Source organism: Orussus abietinus, unplaced genomic scaffold (assembly GCF_000612105.2).
Source record: "Orussus abietinus isolate OABI.00-Male unplaced genomic scaffold, Oabi_2.0 scaffold75, whole genome shotgun sequence".
NCBI classification, from domain to species: Eukaryota; Metazoa; Arthropoda; class Insecta; order Hymenoptera; family Orussidae; genus Orussus; species Orussus abietinus.
This window is the reverse complement of record NW_019394267.1, coordinates 22206-44420: the sequence shown is the minus strand read 5'-3', so window position 1 is coordinate 44420 and position 22215 is coordinate 22206. Positions and strand designations below refer to the sequence as shown.

Genomic DNA, 22215 nt, shown 5'->3' with positions numbered 1-22215 from the left:
AGTCCCGACGCTGGTCCAGAGTTAACCCGGGGATCTTTCGACCCATCGAAACTAGTCGAAGTATCGCAAATCGCAAATCTGGAGAATCGGTTCTCGATACCTCGCTACACATGCTCGCCCTCCATAAGGGGTGGCTCGTAATTAAGGAAATCGACGTCGCGACGTCCACCCTCTTCTTGCGCCTCCACCCTCGGCGTCCTCGCCTCCCTCGAGGCGTCGTATTCCTCCCCCAGTCTTTTGTACGTTTCCGCCCTGTTCTCCAGGATCTCCTGCACGATGTCTGAAAGAAAAGTCGAACGAGTTTTCTACGTGTAGGCTCGATGGACATTTGCGTATTCGATCGATCCTCTCCCATAATTGATAATTATTAACAGTCTCGGAGGGAGGTTTAAGTGTTATTAATGTTAAGTTTACCCATGAGGATCTCCCTGCTCTCCACCATGGTGCCCATCTCCTTCTTGACCTCCTTCATCAGCCAAGGCATGAACCCTTCCTCGACGTCTGGGAAAATTCGATACTCTGAGGAATTGTTGTTTAATAAAAATTGTTATCTTGGTTGATAATCTACTAACCGGCCTTGATTTCATCCAGGAGGAAGCCGGACATCTTGAGGCCCTCCAGGACGGATGGCAGGAGTTCCGCAATGTATCCTGTGAGAAGAACCGCAGCGGCCACTCTGTCTTCCGTTTCCTGCTGGGTCTTTGCCGCCTCCTCGTGTTGCCGAAGACGTCGGTTCTTCAAGGGTGAGAAGTTTCGATCTAAGTTGTTAAAAGGGTGCCTAAGGTAAGCGTTACCTTCTCATCCCGCAGACGTCTTTCCTGTTCCTCGAGCCTCTGCTGCTCGGCCTTCTCCGCGGCTCGCAGCTCCAGGAATCTCCTCTGCTGCTCCTTCAACGCTGATAGCTCCTCCTCCTCCAGGACCTCCACCAGCGCCTGCTCTATGGTCTTCCCCACCATCACTTCAAGGATGGGCTGGACCTCGACGTCGTAGTCGAAGAGCTGCGGAAATGCACGTTGGAGTTCCCCCAGGAAGCGGAGATTAATTCTAAAGGTGTTAGGAAATTACTAACGTCCCCAGGACATATCTGGGTGCTGGCATCCTGGCCCACCTTGGCAGGACAATACCGAGGCGTCGCAGGCCTGTCCAGGAAGTAGTCCGTCTGGGTCGAGACGTCCAGCTCGATCGGCTTCTCGAAGAGCTGGAATCGTAGGTCAGTTCTTCTTGAAAGTTGTCACCAGATTACCGAAACGACCAATCTGACTTTAACTCATCCTTGTTTAGGGAACCGAGGATAACTCGTGGTACCTCCTCGAGGAACATCTCGGTCTGGATGGGCTCATGTTTCCGGCCAGGAACAGGAGGTGGAGATCCCAGCCTCATCGCCGAAGACCTCGCAGCCTGGGATTGGGCTCGTTTTCTCGCCATGTGCTTCCTTTTCGCATCTGCGTATGATCGATCAGGATCTATCTGCAAAGGAGAGACCAGTTAGAGCTCGTTCAATTTATTTAGACTTTAAGGTGATACGAAAGTAAAAAATGTATGTAGACAATGTTTGAAAAATTTGAAATTTTGGCGCCTCCACGTACACGCGGCAGAATTTAAAATAATTCGGATTATCCCGTTCCGAGATAAGTTTTACAAATGAAACTCCTTTCGTAAGGCCATGAAAGTGGCATGTGAAGGATCGCTCATGAAGCTTTTCGCTGAATTGGGTGTACCGAATGGTTTTAAATTTTATAACGTGAATATGGAGTCTATAAACGAGGTCCCGACACTCATGAAATGTCATTTCCTTCAGAAAATTTAACAAAATACCCATGAAGAAATTTATTGAAAAATTGAAGTTTCACGGGCTTTAGGACCTTCCTTGTAATCTCCACAATCGCGGTGTAAGCCTTAAAAGTAATTCGCTTACTTCGTCTTTAAGAATGAAGCTTCCGAAGGCGTGCTAATGATTTGTTCCGATTTTTTTAAAGGCTCACCAGGATCGTAGTTCCGAAGGCGTGCTAATGATTTGTTCCGATTTTTTAAAAGGCTCACCAGGATTGGAGCCGAGGCGAAGGTGCTACCGGAAAATTTAACAAAATACCCATGAAGAAATTTATTGAAGAATTGAAGTTTCACTTCAGGACCTTCCTTATAACCTCCACAGTCGCGTTCTAAGCTTTAAATGTAATTCGTTTACTTCGTCTTTAAGAATGAAGCTTCCGAAGGCGTGCTAATGATTTTTTTCGATTTTTTAAAAGGCTCACCAGGATCGGAGCCGAGGCGAAGGTGCTACCCCGGACGACCCTCCGATCGTGCATGATGTTCCCGAAAGATGGGGGCTGGTCGGAGCTGGAAAACGAGAGAACTGGTCGGTAATTCCCCGTCTAGGCGGCATAGGAAGGCATCGACAAACGTTCCGAAGGGCTTCGAAGCTTTGGGACGTTGATCCCCTCTTCGGTGCCGCGAAACGGCCTCGAAGACCGGCTACCAAAATCGGCTCTCGGGGAAGCTCTACCGCGATCGACTCGAGGGGTCGCAGAGGAAGAGAGACTTCTCACGGCATCAAAGAGGGATGTCGTTGAATGTGTTCCAATTACCGGTCAGGCGGCGTGCATGCCAAGGCACCGATCGGTTCCAACTTTTTCGGGAACCCCCGGGGTGTCCAAGGAACTCGGCTAGAAGAACAATTCCCCGGGCTTACAAGCGAGTTCCTGGAGGTACGACCTCGCGCAGTCTCCGAGGAGGCTAACCGATCCGACCCCGAGAGCGGCAACGAGCGAAACGCGGGAAAAAAAAAATACAATTGCACTTTTATATCTACATATATATAAAAAAAAATTAAGTTATACTGCAGGAACAATCGCTAATATTGAAACATTGTAGTCACAACAATTGATCTATAGAGGAATATCCCAACTCGGAATGGAATTTATGTAACATCATTATCAAAAATCAAAAATGATTTTGGAAAGGAATTGTGCGAACCCATTGTTTAATAGTTAACGTGCAAAATCTTTTGTTACGACTGCGAATTCTTTTTCTTTTGCGAGCGCGGGGGTTGCAGAAAATTGTACAGGGAGTTTTGCTCGTTGCCGATTTTTCTAATCGCTGGGTTAACAGAGTTGGGGTCGTCAAATCGATGGATCAACGGAGGATTCGTTTCAGGAGTCTGCCAGAACTCACGGCAGAGTCTCAACCGAGGACCTGGTGCCGATGGCGTCGACCAGCTTGATCCCGAAATCGGCGGTGGCCTTGAGGGCGGCCCTGCACCTGGAGACGTGGCTCTGATGACGAACTTCCGGCCTCTTCAGGGAGGCCAAAGGCTTGAACCTCGACCTGGGGACCTCGTCGCCGTTGGCGTAGGGCGCGATGCCGAGGAGAGCCGCCACTTCCGGGGGCGGCATCAAGAACTCCCCAGTCTTCACGGTCGTGACGAAGGGCTTCCTGCCGATGAAGGACCCGCCCTGGAGCCTCTCGTTCCTTCTTTCCTCCTGTATCCTGCCGAGCTTCGCGTTCAGGGCCTCGTTAAGGTCCTCCGTCGAGAAGGACACGGGCTTCGACTCGGCCCTCTCCTTGGAGAGGTTCCCCTGGCTCCTGCTGCGCTCCTTCGTCAGGGGGCTCGTCCTGTGCCCCTGCAGGCTCGCCAGGACGAGGTGCTCGTTCGACTCGCCGAGTCGACTGCGACGCACCTCCGGCTTCTCCAGGTCGTCCTTAGGACTCTGCGAGTCGTCCTGGTCGACGTGGAGCAGCGGCAGAGAGGAGTCCAGGTCCTTTCGCAGGATCGCGAAGGCCTTCCCCTTCGGGTCGAAGCTGATGCCCTCGCTCATGGCCAGGGTCGACACTCCGGCCGGCATGGTCACTTCTGGTCACCTCTTCCTCGAGGTCCTGGATCGAGGACTCGCAGCTCAACTCTTGGAGGTCACCAAGATCGTCGCCCACGCCGACTGGGATCTTTGGACCCCATCTTCGGGGAACTTCCCGATACCTCTTATTCAGTCATATCACTTGGATATGTATTTGGCGCGGTACTCTACCGAGGTTCTTTTCTCCTTTCCTTATCCTTTACTTATGTCTTTGCATGTCTTTGCAGTCTTATGTTTTATGTCTGCGGAAATTTCTTCATACTTCTTGGAGAGACTCCTAGGGGAGCGTGGACTCCTCTCTTCTTGGTCTTCCTCGTGACCCGGGGGTGCTTCCTGTCCTCGAGGTCGACGTTCACCGGCAGGCCTCTCACCGAGCACTGGACAATGTCCTGTACCTCTCCCTGTATGCCGCGGACCTGGGGTAGATATATATTTCTGATAGCCGGCAACTCAATACCACTGACCAGTGGCCATGCCGCGCATGCCTAGAAGACGAGGTCACAACCTCGGCGAGAGGTTACAACCCTTAGCAACACTTCAAGGTGAAGTACCCAATACCTGGGGGCGCGTCTTCGGGGTGTAGGATATTGCCCTTGAAGCGAGCTCCCCTCGAGCCGCGAGGAAGCGGCCGCCGCCATCTTGGAAAATCCATACTCCAGAGAAATGCTAGTTAACATTTATAATCCTTTCTTTCGGGATAAATCGCATTCAAATTACGCATTTAAGCAGGTATACCGAGTTTTCAATTTCTTACTTTTCCCTCGTAGTCCTTTAAACCGGCCCTGGGAAATTGCAGAGCGTGCTAAATTCGAATTGGGTTATACAGTCGCTACTGTTTCTGGAAAATTATCGCCAGCTCGACGGTGGAGGTCGCTGGGTGGACGGGACCTTTATGGATGCCTCCGTGTAGAAACACCTTGACGTATATTGCGGTTGCACCCGTTACACAGGTGTTAATGCAGGGGCAATTTACTGGGTGCAAGAACCTATTGGATTACTTTGCCCGAGTATTCGCGTGCTCGGAGCCGTGCGAAAGAAATTCTACGCGACTTTGGGAGGAATTACTGCTCGAGGCCTTTCGTTAAGGGGTTACACCGCTTTGACCCACCCAGAATTTACGGTTTTTCAAGAATTTTTTTTTAAGAATTAAAACGTTTTTATCCGAATTAAAGTACAGTAAGGTATTATACAACTATTAAACGGCAAAATATTCTTTTTGTATTTTTTTTATTTACCAAAATGGCGGCTTGATAGGCGATTTACCGGAGCGCTGCGAAAATCGATGATCGTGCGGTGGGCACGATAACTCAGTCCAGGTTTAAGGTAGATCAATGAACGATAAAGAATTAGTTTCTGTAGCCCAAAAGCTAGCGAAGTACGTAGCCGTTTTCAAAAGTATGGATTTTTCACAAAATGGCATCGATTTGAAGGAAAGATACGTATTTTACCCTAAATTTCGTTAATTAATGTTGCATAAAAAGCGCGAATATCAATACATTGAAAAAAACCATACGTATTTCGCTAGATAAACTTATCAGGAATAAAATAAAAAAGACTCAAGACGATTGATTGAAAATTGGCGGAGCTAGAGTGCCCACCGATTTTTAAAATGCAGTTTTAAGAAAAACGCCTTTAAAGTATAAACGCGTAAAATGAACGCGTAAAAATTTGTTTCATTTTGTGAACATTTCAAAGTGGCATAACCCCTTAAGTGGTTTCTTCTTGTGTTTAAATAAGCTTCTGTTTACAAGCGACCGCGCTAGGCTCATTAACCCTAATTTCTGTAATCCCGATGATTACCTCTCTGGTAAAAATACACGGTCTAGTTTCGCTCGCGATTGATCGGAAACACGTGGGCAATCGATTTATTGGAATATCGAGCCGTAATTGGAACACACGACTTCGTGTCCTGTATTTCTGTCGGATAAAAATCAGTCGTAGGAGGTTATTCCCTCCCGACTAAAGTGGAACGTTCCAAAGCCTCGGTGCGCCATTTTGTATTCCTGAATGCACGCTCATAAAAATGGCCCTGTTAATTTGCATACTAGATCGTTGGTTATTTCAATGCCGCGAGAAAATCCCTCCGTAATATCACATTCAACGTGTCAGGTGTATTTATACCCTGTCTATTCCGTAATTCCTCCATTTTATTTTTATCACGTGCAACTTAAGTTCGGAAGTTCTGCAAGAAGTGGCTGTAAACTTCGATAGACTTTTATCAGTGCACCGTCAAAATAGCCTGTAGATTTATCCTCCCCTCGAATGTTGCGCAATTTTATCAGAGATTATAGATAAAATTAGGCAGCACGTGTATGGAGGGTCCTGTAAATAATTACCCCCTCGAAACACCCCTTCGGTGTGGAAAAATGTAGCCAAAGACATTTATGCTTCCTCAATTGCAAAAGTATCTCAGATTGCTACCCCGTGGAAAGCTCAATTATCTTTGCCAAATGTAGCACAACATTAATTCCATTAAAATCCCAGGTGAAATTTTCATTTTCATTTTCTCTAATGTCACAGCACACTTCGTTTCGCGTATGCTCCATGTACAAGATTATCTGCTACCTCGGACCTAAGACAAACATTAAAAGCTAGGTGACAATTTGAATTTATTCCCGCTTTTCAACAATGTCAATAAGTTCCTCGATGCCTTGTGCGTTGGTCTTAATTTACTACATTGCGGAAGGAAATAAAGGGGAATATTAAATTTCGTGTAAACTGATACCAACAGCGGCGGGTTTCGGTACTTCTTTTGAATGTGAAGAATGGCCCTGGGACTTTTCACGAAAGTATAGGTCTCCGATTTTTCCGGGCCCCCGGATGGGATATTGTAGGGCCTCATTCCTTGGTTGCACATTTGACACTGCTGGCTCGTCTTCGTTGCCATTTTTTTTATATATCTCGGGACACTTTTAGATTCGCGGACGCGGGATAAAGACGTAAAGAATTCCCGAAACGACGCGGAGGACTTCGATCGAAGGAAGGGAACGCGAAAGGGGACCGGCCTTATCGTGGACGTAACCCAGATATCAGGACAAAGGTAGTCACGGATCTCGGCAAACCGACGCCCAGAGGTTGCTATAGAAACTAAACAAGACGTGCGGCACGACATATCGATATTTCTTCATCGATAACGCATGTAAATGGGAGAACGCGAAAGAAGGATGCACGCGGTGCATCTATGCAAGGTATTCCTTTGTTGCATCATATAAGGGAAAATAAACGACCCTAGGCGCCGAGAAATCAGATTTATTTCGTGATATTAGTCGCAGGGCTCATTTTGAACGTCTAAACGAAAGATTGTCCCTGGTTTGAATAGGTGTCGGAGAATCCACGGTGTCGGTATTGTAGAATTTCTCGGTACCTACGCAGACTTGGCGCCGAGGGATGCCGGCCTCGAGTCCCTAACCTCAAACTCGGAGAGGTGTATCAGAGATCTCTGGTTTCAAATATAGAACGAAGGATGAAGCCCCATCTCTGATTCAAACTGATTACTTGAACCATCGTTTCAGGAATGGGACAGTGATGTGGCGCCATCTGCCAGTTATACAGAGTACTTAATGCATCGCACCGTAGCCCATCTCTGAATTGTATTAAGAGTTTGAAGCGTTATTTTAGGAATGCAGAAAGGCCGCCACGGCATCCACAGAAATAAAATACGTTTGTAAAGAGAAAATGCCGTAACCAGCACTCTAAATAGCCTAAAATGTTGATAATAGTACAATATATTAAAACGTAGCACGTGCATACTTCTCACAAGGGGAGGTCGCATCAAACTGTTTTGGGACTTTAACGAAGTTTAAACATATTAATCCATCTAACATTTCAAATTTCAATTAATTTGGTGTGCTACACTTCTCAGTGACTAACAATATTCTTGAGGTAGTTCTGAAGAGTTCTCAGAGATGGCGCGGCGGTGATGCGCGCGCAGTTTGATATGAGATAAATATCGCTAATAAAGACTGACGAAGACAATAAGCAGTACAAAAAAGGAAGTTTATGTACAAAAATATCACTGTAAAATCTAATTATTCATCTTCACTCATCGTCATTATCTTCGGTGTCATCCACTTGACCCTGGTCAACTTTATACATATGCTGGATAAGATCTGTGATTCGGTGAGAATAACCGTATTCATTGTCATACCTGTTTAATACATATTTGAAATTATGCTTCAGTATATTCTATCCTTAAAACAGTTCCTATACAAAGTAGATGTATTCATATCCCATTACAACAAAATTATACAAAATATATTCTCTTTCCATTAATTATGACATTTAGGAATACTTACCAAGCGACAACTTTGATGAAAGTACTGGTTTGCGGTATTCCAGCTTTTGCGTCGAAAATACAAGAGTACGTTGTATGATTGAAATCCGAAGACACACAGTCATCTTCGGTATATGCCAGTATGTCTTTTAACGCACCTTTTTCAGAAGCTTCTCTCATTGCCGTTTTTACCTCTTCATATGTTGTTGGTTTTTGAACTCTTTAAACGAAAAAAAAAAGAAAACAAAGTCAATCCTAAATTAAGATTTCTAAAATTTGTATTTCTAAATCGAGAGGAATTATTAATTTGCAATGTCCGACCTCTTAGGAACCCCTTCTACTTTTGACTAACAATAAGTAATTTCTTATTTGTTATTAATTACTCGCGATTTTTAGGATTAATTGGGATTTACCTGAAGGTGACGTCACAGAGTGAGACATTCGCAACAGGTACACGAAAGGCGATTGCAGAGATTTTGTCCTTCATTTCTGGAATTACTTTGCAAAGTGCCTTTGCTGCGCCGGTCGATGTTGGTATGATGTTTTGGCTGCATCCCCTACCATCCCGCCATAACTAAAAAGGATAAAAACAAAATAAGACAAGGTAATTAAATTGAAACGAGGGATTTGTCAGTTGGTCAAATTATATTTTTTGTTCGGATCGTCTAATAACCATTTCGCGTAATAAATGGGGGGTGGAGATCGTTCGATGAAAGAAGTACCTTTCCAGTAGGACCATCTAACGTCTTCTGAGTAGCTGTTATGGCATGCACGGAAGTGATCATCGCCTCGATGACTTCGAAATTGTCGTGCATCACTTTGACGAGAGGAGCTGCACAATTAGTTGTACAAGAAGCTGCCGACACAACGGCATTCTTTGATGATTTGTAGCATTTGTGATTGACCCCGAAGACGTACATCGGAGCGTCCACCGAGGGCGCTGTAATCACAACCCTTTTGGCGCCTCCATCTATGTGCAGCTAAGAAGTAACAAGGAGAAATTACTTAACAATAATTCGACATAATTGTACAAACTGGAAATCCAGACTCCAAGTGAAAATAATTAGTAATGAAAATTGTACATATCCTTTGTTCAGACTATATGTGCCCATAATTATGAAAGCGGTCTAAGTCAAAATTGAAAAAAAATGAGTTTATCAGTTATTTCACGCCACGTTATTTCAAACGAAATTAATTCAATGTAATTTCGAAACAAAAAATATATGACTTAGACCACTTTCATAATTATGGGCATATATGAAGAATGTTAGAACAAGTGAGTTTCTTCCCTTCGTTAGAAAGGTGTTTATAAATTACTGTCTTTTAAACTCATTTGTATTTAATTTAATCGAGGCAGTTCATATGTGTTTACGTAGAGTATTCGGTATTAAAAAAACATTATGGAGTGCGTAACAATGTTTTGTAATACCAACACTGGCTTTTTCCAAGGTGGTGAAGACACCTGTCGCCTCTATCACGAAGACCACTCCAGCATCCTTCCATCTTATCTTCGAGGGATCCTTTTCCTGGGAGGTTGTTATCTTCTTCCCTTAAAGATATGGATTGAAGATATCGATTACGTAGGAATTAATCTACAGATAGCGGATTATTATTAGAGTATGGTATTGTTAATTAACCAATGTGTTACCTTCCGGTCCCCCTATCACTAAGGCCCCATCGTCGCATTCTATGTCACCAGGAAAACGACCATGGGTTGAATCGTACTTGAAGAGGTACACCATGTAATCGGATGGCACGAATGGGTCGTTTATGTGCCTCACCTAAATATAAAAATTTGGAAAATATTAAAAAATTTCCAATTTTCTCTGGGAATTCATCTCTAGGGTTAATAAACAATGTTTTGAGCCAAATACATTGTGAATGAGAAAAGCGTTTAAGGCATAAAGTATTAGATTAACCCTTTGAGCGCTAAGCACTTTCGACATACGGGCGAATTTCCTTAGACCGTGCCCGCGATCTTGGGCCAAACGTCGGACGCACATATGCGTCGACAGCGCTCAAAGGGTTAAAGAATACAATAAAATCTTGTTTTTCATGGTTTTTAGGCATACGTCCAACTCATTTTCAATACAAGCTCGCAAGCACATCCGACCAATCCTGCCAAATCCGTTGATTCCTATGGTCGCCATTCCTTGATAACCCAATCAATGACACCGAAAATGACATAGAAAAGTGACAGGAACGCCTTGTCACTTTTTTACGTGAACTGGCAAACATTTTCAGTCTAGAGACAGAAGAAGGAGCTGAAGAAGTCAATTTTTGTACAGGGTTCTTTTCGTAATTGTACTGTCGCAATTAAGGCAAGAAATAATCGCAACTTCGGACTAATCGTGAAGAAATTCACTTAACGATATGAAAAGGTCATTATATATATATATATGAATATGAATAATATATATATGAAACGTCAAAATATTGATAAAACTTTTCGCCAAACTGGACCAAAATCATTTCAAATTTCAGCATGTGATTACGGAGGCCCTAAGGAAGAACGCAATGCTAATGAAATTCCATTTTTAATACAACATTTTTATAATTATTCCAGACAAGAACCAAGAATACATATTTTTTTGAAAAATCAAATTTCATGAGCACCACGTTCTTCTTTAGGACCTCCATAAGTCAGGGATAAATAAACAATTTTTTTTAAAGCATCCCCGAAGCTTCAAATAATTCGGTGTACGCAGCTTGGAGGAAAGTTTTATAATTATTTATATTATTTTATATATAATTATATATATCGTCTTAATCCTTTCATATCGTCTTAATTTACTAGAATTTCGTTAGGCCGCAAGAACCGAACACATCGCGTGTCTTGATAGCTTATCGTAAATCAAATTTGAATATTAGTGCCTCGAATCGACATTTTCGTGGAAATCTACGCTCATATTTACCACCGAATACGCATAAGTTATATTGACCGTATTGTGACAGTATATTGACAAATTGACAGTCCATCGATTGAGTTTCATGAAATAGTAATTTAACTCTCAGTCACAGAAACGACTCGAAGTCGCTAACATTTCACGTAATATGTATTGTTAATTTAATTTTTATACCGTATAGTGTGATAAATAAATCTAGTCGGATAGTAATTTCTATTACACGAGACTGTAAGAATTGTAACATTAAAGTTTCATATCGGCAAAAATCGTAATTTTAGAGGTCCGTCCGGAATTGCAAATGGATTTAATTTAACGATTGATTTAATTTTCATTTAATTTAATTTAAATCGCAGACTCTTGGTAATGTGTATGTAAAATTTTAGGACGTTATTTATTTGCGAATTGTCAATATTATTAACTATTACGGCGTTGCAACAATGTCGTTCGAAGACACGGTGGCGTCTTTGAAAGCATGCATTATTTCCAGAAAAGGAGGAGTACCCTTAGAAGAAATAAATAGTAAGCTATAATTGATATTCAGTGTTACGATATAACAATGAATTAAAAAAAAAAAAAATTGAACAAATGTGGAAATGCGGGAAATTTTCTCGTGTATTGTTTGTGGTCCCTTCTGCACGTTTTTCGATTTAAATTAATTTATTTCATTTACCTGCTGGACTGACACTTTTTCATTTAAGGTGAATATGAAAAACTTGTTGGACGATCAATACCGTACATGAAACTTGGATTTACTTCTCTGTTCGACCTGCTGCGAAATATTCCGGACATTTACACGAAACGCAATGAAAAAGACGAGCATTTCTTTCAAGTCGTGGATTCGGCTACGGCACATATTCAACATCTTGTTAATAAACAAAGGAGTGCGGAGAGCGTTCGATTTGCGCAAGAGGTGACTAACTGCCTGAGACAATGATCACATATTTTACTATTTATTAGTTTATTTACCCATGTGGTAAAAAAATGTCCTTCATTGATTCGTTTCTTAGAAATATCAGTATTTCATCCAATGTCCCAAAATGTATACAGTATTTCTATTCACTCAGTTTCATTCAGTTAAATGTAGAATTGCTTTCCTAAAAGTTTACTGAGATTGTTAATCGATATGTTACACAATTTAGTGTAATGACTTATATTACGTTAAAGTGAATCCTTTGAATGATAATCATGTAAAATTCGGGAAACTGCAGACTTGATCATTCAGTTAGAAAAGTCGAGGTAGATCCGAAAAGAATCCGCCTTTGCTGTAAATTATTTTTTGTTAATAATAAATAGAGGCTCGCTCGATAGTGGATATTATTTGATACTGTTTTCTTGCAGGCCGGAAGAAAGAAAAGCGGAAATAAAAAAAGAGATGAATTTTTAAGCTCGAGGTGGCGCAATTCTAGCGAAGACCGAAATTCTCAACGGCGAAGAAAGACAAGAGACGTGAACAATGAAATCAGAAGTCAAAACAGAATGAGAAGCCTAGGACGCCGACGAAATTATGAGAAAGGTGAGGAAATAGATTTTTGTAATATGTAGAGGAAAAGGTAAAATGCGATATGCATTTTTTTTTTTTTTTTCCATAGAGTTTGGTGATTTCAATTCTTTATGGGATTCAGAGCAGTCCGAGTTGCAAAGCTATGAACATGGCGAGAGTTTGATAGATTATGAAATCGATGTTTACGAATGCAGCTATCCGGTTGTGATCGCTGAAAAAATCCTCGATTTGGTAAGAATTTAATTAGCCAATTAGAGAAATTCAATGAAAATGGTAGGATTAATCAAACGAGAAAACCCTGATGGATTTAAGTACACTACAGTAGGTACAGAGAAATTTGAGTAATTAATTATTTCTCTAGAATCGGATTTTCGAACCTGTTGTTTACGGCCAACAATTAATTGGCGATGACTTCTTCCTGCAATTAACAATTCGAAATATTCCAGATGCCCAAATAATAAGAGAAGATAGTAAGTAGTAGACAATGAAATTCCAATACTCGATACTTTATTAACGTTTGTAATTAAGCCTTATTTTATATATACTTTGGTTAATTCATTTTCATATAAACATTGTGATCAATTTTCAGATCGATCTCCGATTCATAGCGGTCTCTGTATATCTGGACAAACAATTGCAGGATGTATTGAAAAATTGAAGAAAGTGAAATCCTTAACAAATAGAATAACTATTCTTCTCGGAGCTGTTGATATTTACATGGTTAGTGTTAAAATAGCAAAATTAAATAAACCCGTTCGGACATAACCAATAATTCAATTAGAAGGAAAGTTAACTTTTAAAAAATCCATAATCTCCATGCACGCTTTTATAATTAATCCCCATAGTTTCCATCTACATATATTTATAATTATTTCACACGATTAAAAATTCTGAAATATGTATGAACAACTCAAGGAGAAAGGATTGCTCCTTAAATTAATTCCATATACTTATAAAAATGAGTCAGAGAAATAGTGAATGAAAAGAGAAATTAAAAGTGTGCCTCTTATTAAGTCTTGCGTCCCACATTCGGCATTTTATTTTAAATATTAACCGAAGCCGTATTGTCATTTAATTTATGAAACAATTGCTTTTCTTTGTAGAAACGCAGCAGGGAACAACTGATATCCGACATGGAATCGTTATTGGAACTTTGTATTGATAGATTCGGCTTCTCTAAGTCGACCATCACCCTTTGTACGATTCCGCCATTAGCAAATATTTCATTAATGTGTCATCCTAATCAGTTCAACACTTTGCTTGGATTTAACAGCTGGATAAAAAGCATAAGTTGCAGGTCAACTTTCAAGGAAATGAAGAGCGCTTATAGATTGATTGACTTTTTCACGGCATTCACTGGCAAAAATATGAGCACGGACTACAAATTATTTCAAATGTTAACATAACTTTTTCTATATGTTTAAGATTAAGTATTCACTTAAAGTGTTTAAGTAAAAAGTAATCGCAGTATACATTTTATTTTTATATATATATTCTTTTTATTTTCCAGGGAAGCTCGAATGGTTTCCGGATGTTCGTCCGCCCACGTGCTTTGGAGCAAAACTGGTCGCAAAAAAGCGATAAATTTATTGCGACTAAATACAATTCGAATGTTGAAATCGGAAGATAATCCAAATCCTTACGAAACCGAAGAATAAATTATATCGTTATATATAGAATGTACTGAAAGATAATTAGAGGGAAGGATAACGTTTGAATGTTGATAAGTGAAAGAGAGTCATGAATGAATTAATAATTACGTCGTTAAGACCAATTTGTTATGATTGTTAGGAAGTGGTTTTTAGTTATTAGTAGATATTCTGATGGAAATTTGTTGTCTAGTTTTTTTATAGTTCTGTTTATGTCTTTTGAAAAGGTTTATATTGTGTATTATGTATAGATTAAGGATTTTTAACATTATTAGCGTAAGTTCGTAATTTGTTATTATCGAATTGACAGGAAATAATTGCAAGAAAGGGAATGTTATCTGTTATGTGTTTTCGGGAAAGAACCTCTGTTAGTTCCTTTCTCTTCTTTCGAACTCTTGCTAATTAATAATTTAAGAAAAATTGTTTACGTTTCTCTTCACATCGACATTATACTTCTATTGGGAAAATTTATAAACTGAGATATTAACATATGATTAGTCGATACAATGATGGATTATCAAAACTGATGTGTCGTCTTGTTTAAATTTTGTATATCTTAAAAAGTTGCTATACACAGTGTGCCAGACAATTTGCATCGGCACGCTTTTTAACATAACAATCAATTGCAATTATTCGATTTAAGAGCAGAACATCTCTGTAAATGACCGACCGTATTCCCGAATTTGTTATCTAAGTTGTTAAATTTTTCCTCCGAATGTTTGGCCGCGTGTTCGTATTATCTGGCGATTGCATGATTGTTTGCGTTATTTGTTATTTACATAATTTTAAAAAATAAAAGATGTTTCTGTGATGAACCGTGCCTTGTTTCCACACAGCGTAAGATAATCCAGATCATTTCAAAATGCGATATGCCCAATATGATTACCGAGACATTTGGCAATAATTTCTGGCTCGTTAACAATTTTTCCTGTTTAGTCCTTTTGGAAGCTCTATGATAACGGCGAGCATTATCTTACAGCTCGCGTGCATCTTGAAAGATTCGGATAAAAAATACGACCACGTGTTCAGATTCAACGATGTTTCCTGATGTATGTTCATGATTTGCATATCGTTTGCTCTTTCCAACCAAGACATTAAGTCCTGCACTTCTCTAGGTTTGCCTTAGGATTCGGATTAATGATACGGCCTCAGTTGACGGCTGATAACGTATCTTTGTATTTCAGGTTGCGCAACATGTTTTTATGTGGCGATAAAGTACGACGAAAGGAGTGATACTACCTAATGCTCGTTGGCGTATTTATTCGAATAATAAACCCTGAAGAGCCTCGGTGAGTTTTCCACGGACTCATAATCAACCCGATGATGCTTACCAAATTATCTCCATTATCACAGGACTTTCATAATTTGCCAAGAACTGGAGGATGAATTCTTCGTGTAAGATGGAAAGATCAATAGCGCCATTGATGACTAAATGACATTTTTGTTAGATTAATAAACGCTTAAGGAAGATCTTGAATAGACTCCTGAAAATCAGCCTGGTGATGATGCTTCAAATGGAAGAAAAATAATTATCATGAGATAAAATTATTCCATAATTTATCGAGATTAAAAAAATAATAAACTCTTCCGATGACGGAAGAACAAATGATACCATAGAACGCTTGGTGACGAATTAATTCGATTAATAAACCCTGAAGGTGTCCTCAAAGAGTTTTGCCAAGTCTTCTTCCGATTGTTCTCGTCGAGCCAACGTATTTCATGTTCCATAATTTATCAAGATTAAAAAACAATAAATTCTTCTGATGACGGAAGAACAAATGATACCATAGATCGCTTGCCGACGAATTAATTCGATTAATAAACCCTAAAGGTGTTCTCAAAGAGTTTCGCCAAGTCTTCTTCCGATTGCTGTCGTCGAGCCAACGTATTCCATATTCCATAATTTATCAAGATTGAAAAACAATAAATTCTTTCGATGACAAAAGAACGAATGATACCGTAGATCGCTTGCTGACGAATTAATTCGGTTAATAAACCCTGAAGGTGTCCTCGAAGAGTTTCGCCAAGTCTTCTTCCGATTGCTCTCGTGGAGCCAATCTGGTGATGCGGTGCTGCACAAAATTGATAAGAGAACGATTATCGGGACGTAGAAATATTTTCTAATCTACCAAGAAGTAGATAGCGATAAATTATTCCGCAATCTTGAATCGGAAGGCGCAATTGATTTTTCGCTTTTTTTTTCGCTCGAATATAAAGTACTCACTTGAGGTAAGGTACCCTTGACTAATGTCGGGATGTCCTCTTTCTGGAAGCCGAGCTCCTGGAGCCCGTTTTCAATTTTCATCGTTTGCATATATTTCCGCACCGTATCTGCCAAGATCTTCCCGGCGTCATTTTTCTTCGCATTGGAAACATCCGTGCCGAGAAGCTTTGCAGCTTCAAGGTGCCTCTCTGGACATGCATTTCCCGTAAATGCGAAAACTGCTGGTGCGGATATTACCACCGAAAGACCATGGGGAATTATAGGGTGATGGTCGCTGTATCCCTGAAACATGAAATCAAGTTAACAAGGAATATAATTTAATTATAAGGAAGAACATGACATTCTGAATCCATGCGAGATGATAATAATACGTAATGAACGTAATTCAATGACAGGCAGAACTTGAAATTGTGAATCCATGCGAGATGAAATGAATATAAAAATAATAATACGTAACGAACGTTATTTAATGACAAGCAGAACCCGAAATTATGAATCCATGCGAGATGAAATGAATATAAAAATAAAAATACGTAATGAATGTCGAATGAGACATTTGGAATGACATTCATACCCATTGCCACAGGCGTGTTCAAAAGATCGTTCGGGCAAATGTTCATGAAATGAATATAAAAATAAAAAATACGTAACGAATCCCGAATGAGACATTTGAAAGGACATTCATATCCATTGCCATAGGCGTGTTCAGGAGATCGTTCAGGTAAAAGTTAATGAAATGGATATAAAAATGAAAATACGTAACAAATCCCGAATGAGATATTTGGACCGACATTCACATTCGTTGCCACAGGTGTGTTCAGAAGATCATTCAGGTAAATGTTCATGAAATGGATATAAAAATAAAAAATACGTAACAAATCCCGAATGAGATATTTGGACCGACATTCACATTCGTTGCTACAGGCGTGTTCAGAAGATCGTTCGGTTAAACGTTCATAAAACTCACCTTAGGCTGAAAAGTTCGTGCATTTCCACTAATGGAATAGGACAATCCATGGCAGAGATGCACCCCAGCGTTTCCAAAGCCAACACCAGCCATAGTGCTGGCCAGATGCATGTTGCTCCTGGCTTCCAAGTCTTCGGGATCATAAACAGCCCTTTCGAAGTACCTCCTCATGACGTCCAAGGAATGGCGTGCCCACACATCGCTTATGGGGTTACTGCCTTGATAAGCCGGTCTCAAGATCGGGTCCGTGGGACATGGGGTCCTCTCCGTATAGGGAATAGCCGTAAAGGACTCCAACGCGTGGCAAAGGACATCAAACCCCGAAAAGGCGCAGACTCTTTCCGGCAACGAGAGAGTGTGTTTCGGATCCACGATGCCAAGAGTCGGCCTCAGGGCTCTGTTCGCGATCCCCGTCTTCGCCTTTAATGGCTTGTAATCGAAAATCGAGACTCCGGTAGTCTCGGAACCCGTACCGGAAGTTGTCGGGACTGCTATCAATGGTTTCAGACCGATTCGGACTGGCTTCCCTTTGCCGATCGGTGGGTTAACGTAGTCCAGGAAGTCGGCTTCTGGGTCGCTCGCGTATAGATTAGCGGCTTTGCAGGTGTCCATCGTGGACCCACCTCCGACCTGGGAAAAGGAACTTCGTTAACGATCCTTTAAGGTGATATGAAAGTGTGATGTATACATAACAAAAAGTCAAAGTGTTTATAAAACTTTTCTACAAAGTAGCTGCACCTACATCCGATCAGCTGATACTTTGACACGTGGTTATGGAGGCCCTAAGGAATAACGCGCTGCTCGTAAAATTTCTTCCTTCTTTTTTTTTTAAATTTCCTACTTATCTCGGACAAGAACATGATTGTGGAGGTGCTAAGGAAGAACGCAAGGTTTATGAAATTTCACTTTTCCCAAAAAGAAATGTGTGTCCTTGGTTCTAGTCTGGGATAAATGAAGAATTTTTTTTTGTAAAATTTAATTTCACAACCATCGCGTTCTTCTTTAGGGCTTCCATAATTACATGCTGAAGTTTCATATGATTCGGTGGACCTAGTTTGGAGAAAATTTTAATATTTTGACGTTTTATATGTATTGAATGACCCTTTCATATCAGCTTAAGCACTTTTGACACGCACGTGTTTGCGCCTACCGCGACATAAGCGTCAAATTGTCCTCTTTTGACAAATGCAATGGCATCCTGGAGGCTCTCCTCGGTTGGTTCCACCCTGACCCTGTCATAGACTTCAAAATTGACACCATACTTTGACAGACTGTCCATGGCGTCCTTCATGGCTGCCAATTTCGAAAGATTCGGGTCGGTCATTACGCACACTTTTTTCGCGCCCATATTGTTTAAATCCATCCCAAGTTCTTTTGTCACTCCGATTCCATACCTTATGGTTGAACAAGCCATCTGAAAAGAGGCATGCATGAGAAACTCTAAAAATTCGGAAGAAAGATCAGGAACTACCCTGAGAAAAACAAGATCGCTGAACCAAAGAGATATTTCTTTGAATAGTACCAATGAAACATTCTATTAACCCTTTGAACACGGAGTCTTTTCGACATACGGTCGAAATTCGTCTGACCGTGCAGGCAATATTGGACCAAACGTGGGGCGCCTTTAGGCGCTCTTAGTAGCCGAAGGGTTAATTGATAGAATAATCATTTGACACAAATTAACTCGCATTGGGTGCAACCTGTTTTTTGGGAATTCTGACAATTTATTTCAGTCAAATAATTTATTCCTTGAACGATAAAAATATTTCTTTGGTTCATGAATTCTTCTGCTTCTCAGGGTGGAATTTTAGCATCGGAATTTTTTTAAAGTTGACCGAAATAGCGTCACAATATTTCTTGCATTCTTGGTAAGTAAATAAGTAAATAAGCGATGCTTCATACCGAAGGATGGAAAATAAAGATTTTTACCTCAAACGCGTAATCTTTGGACGTCGACGGACTCGCAGTTGTGACGTTAACTCTACCGTGAACATGATTCGAATTTATTCCAGGATTTCCATGGGCAGGACATTTGCATCTACATAAAAATAGAAATTTATGTATTCAACGCTGTACAACCAAAAGCTGTACACGAATAACTCCAAGTACTCTACAAGAAACGATTAACAAGAGAAATTATGAAATTAAATATCACACATAGTGATAAAGTCAAGAAATTAAATTCTGCATGTAATGAAAAAAATCATGAAAGTAAGTACTACATGTAATGAAAAAAATCATGGCGCTGGAAGTGACACTTCAAAATCAAAGAGAATTATTCGGCGTTATTAATAATTCTTAATTATGCTTTTGCGGCTGCTTTCATAAGTGTCGAACTTGTACGTGATACCACGCTATAAGAAGTTTCACTCCAAAAAAAAAAAATGAAGAAACAACTTACGACTGCGACGAGATGACTCGTAGAAGGTCTACCACTCGATTTCTCGGCAACATCCTTATCACCGTAGGACTAAAAGCAACTAAAAATACTCGAAAAGATGTGTTTAGAAATGGTCCCTTAGAGAGTATAGTCAATTTATGGTCCGACTGGTGTGGACTGACTTCCTACTACAGAGCCACAGAGTTTGGCTTGCTTTAACATGAACAGACTCTGGACGACCTCGATCCCCTCTTCTTTTGCTATCAAGCCACGTCACGAATGCCGCCAAACATGTTCGATAACTTTTGTGCGTAACAATATCGACGTGGTGTGAGAAATGGGAGAGAAAACGAGAACGAGCGCTTGTTTGCGGTTTGATTTGCAGAAACGCCATTTTTGTTTGCTGCACCTCAGACGTACATTTGCCGATAAGAAATTGTAATGATAAATAAGCATTAGAATTCTGAATTATATCTCAAGCCACGTCACGAATGACGCTAAGCACGTTCGATAATTTTTCTGAATAACAATATCGACGTGGTGTGAGAAATGGGAGAGAAAAAGAGAACGAGCGTTTGTTCGCGCCTTCATTTGCAGAAACGCCATTTTTGTTTGCTGCACTTCAGACGTACATATGTGGATAAGAAGTTGTAATGATAAATAAGCATTGGAATTCTGAATTAAATATCAAGCCACGTCACGAATGACGCCAAACACGTTCGATAACTTTTGTGCGTAACAATATCGACGTGGTGTGAGAAATGGGAAAGAAAACGAGAACGAGCGTTTGCGGTTTGATTTGCAGAAACGCCATTTTTGTTTGCTGCACTTCAGACATACATTTGTCGATAAGAAATTGTAATGATAAATAAGCATTTGAATTCTGAATTAAATATCAAGCCACGTCACGAATGACGCTAAACACGTTCGATAATTTTTCTGAATAACAATATCGACGTGGTGTGAGAAATGGGAGAGAAAACGAGAACGAGCGCTTGTTCGCGCCTTCATTTGCAGAAACGTCATTTTTGTTTGCTGCACTTCAGACGTACATTTGCCGATAAGAAACTGTAATGATAAATAAGCATTAGAATAAGGAAGGTTCTGACACTCATGAAATTTCATTTTTCATAACAAATTAAAAAATATCTATGAACAAATTAAAAAAAAAATTGAAATTTCGTGAATTTTAGGACCTTCCTTATACCCTCCATATTTATATTATAAAGTTTGAATCGATTCAGTACACCCAGTTTGAAGAAAAGTTTCATGAACGAGAACTCATTGACGCCACTTTCAAATTACCTTCCTGCTGCCTTGCTACATTGTTACATATCTCAGAGGTTAACCAAATGTTTTGGTGCCCATTTCTAAATAGAGAAGGCTTTATTAAGGCGTTTTACATTATTTACAGCATGTACTTATAGGTATTATGTGACTGCATACAGGGCGTTTGAACATCGACAAACGTTTCATTTCGTCCTAACCCTTTAAATTAGCAATTCGGACCCATCAATCGTCGACGGGGATGACAAAACACTGAAAAAAAAAAAAACTCCCCATCCAAATTCCAGATGATTGGTTTAAATATAGAGGACATATTTCTCAGTGCACGAATCGCTTAACATCGTTACATAGTTACATGTCTCCATATAAGATTGTCAGGTGCGACTATTCGGCACCTCTCTAAGAGCTACACCCTTGTCAACCAAGGATCCCTAGTCAATCTTAAGGTAATTCAAAAGACGAAATGCCGCCACTTAGAACCAACAACGATTCAAACTATTTCCCCGCCTTAAGTAATTAAGGCGGTGTGAAAGTGGCATCAAAGAAATCTCGCTTACAAAATATCTCCGAACATGGTGTACCGAATCGTTTCAAACTTTACAACGTGAATACAAAGGCTATAAAGAAGACCCTGACGCCCATGAAATTTCATTTTTTATACAATTTTTTTTAGTATATATAAACAAATATTAAAATAAAAAAAATTGAAAGGTGGGTTTCGGGACCTTCTAAGTAGCCTTCGAATTCATTTTGTAAAGTGTGAAACGATTCGGTACACCCAGTTTGGAGAAGTTTCATAAATGAGACCTCTTTGACGCCACTTTCACCCCGCCTTAAATCAATCGCCCGAAACTTGGACGCGAAGTCTATTCAGAACGGAATAATCTACAAATCTGAAGTGCGTCAGGAATATACAATTAGGCATTAATAAATGACCACGAATTTGCAAGTCGTTCCTCCCCACTGTATTTCAAGTCCTCCAATTATTTTCCAAAGAATTAACAATCCAAGTTCCGGTTGATCTAATACCATTCCTTAAGGTCTTGGTATGCCGATGGACATGAATTCCCGTCATACACGTCACAATTAGGTTGAGGAATAAATTCTCGCCATGTTTAACGTAACGTAACGTAATTAAGGTGTTATGAAAGTGTCATATACGAGTATATCTCAAAAG

General features: G+C 40.4%; 4 protein-coding genes across 4 annotated transcripts; 1 reads left to right on the top strand and 3 right to left on the bottom strand.

Moving 5' to 3' along the window:
* Positions 1-104: 104 nt before the first annotated feature.
* LOC105696718 (radial spoke head protein 3 homolog B) lies at positions 105-3842 on the bottom strand. Its single transcript, XM_012419415.2, has 8 exons — positions 3172-3842; positions 2253-2337; positions 1306-1467; positions 1070-1198; positions 795-998; positions 573-735; positions 415-501; positions 105-280 (listed from the first exon to the last, which is right to left on the bottom strand). Exons 1-8 carry the CDS (start codon positions 3840-3842, stop codon positions 105-107), a joined length of 1677 nt encoding a protein of 558 aa, XP_012274838.1.
* A 3986-nt stretch (positions 3843-7828) lies between these two features.
* LOC105696795 (glyceraldehyde-3-phosphate dehydrogenase) lies at positions 7829-10569 on the bottom strand. Its single transcript, XM_012419524.1, has 7 exons — positions 10197-10569; positions 9773-9905; positions 9558-9673; positions 8847-9104; positions 8538-8698; positions 8147-8344; positions 7829-7998 (listed from the first exon to the last, which is right to left on the bottom strand). Exons 1-7 carry the CDS (start codon positions 10272-10274, stop codon positions 7890-7892), a joined length of 1053 nt encoding a protein of 350 aa, XP_012274947.1. The 5' UTR covers positions 10275-10569; the 3' UTR covers positions 7829-7889.
* Positions 10570-10848: 279 nt separating this feature from the next.
* Positions 10849-14221, top strand: LOC105696794 (maternal effect protein oskar). The gene is made up of 8 exons (XM_023434814.1): positions 10849-11549; positions 11729-11940; positions 12369-12543; positions 12620-12762; positions 12893-13001; positions 13121-13251; positions 13635-13927; positions 14042-14221. Exons 1-8 carry the CDS (start codon positions 11468-11470, stop codon positions 14187-14189), a joined length of 1293 nt encoding a protein of 430 aa, XP_023290582.1. The 5' UTR covers positions 10849-11467; the 3' UTR covers positions 14190-14221.
* Positions 13984-20868, bottom strand: LOC105696793 (hydroxyacid-oxoacid transhydrogenase, mitochondrial). Its single transcript, XM_012419522.2, has 6 exons — positions 19773-20868; positions 19301-19409; positions 18522-18785; positions 17372-18001; positions 16405-16686; positions 13984-16252 (listed from the first exon to the last, which is right to left on the bottom strand). Exons 1-6 carry the CDS (start codon positions 19823-19825, stop codon positions 16169-16171), a joined length of 1422 nt encoding a protein of 473 aa, XP_012274945.1. The 5' UTR covers positions 19826-20868; the 3' UTR covers positions 13984-16168.
* Positions 20869-22215: the final 1347 nt, after the last annotated feature.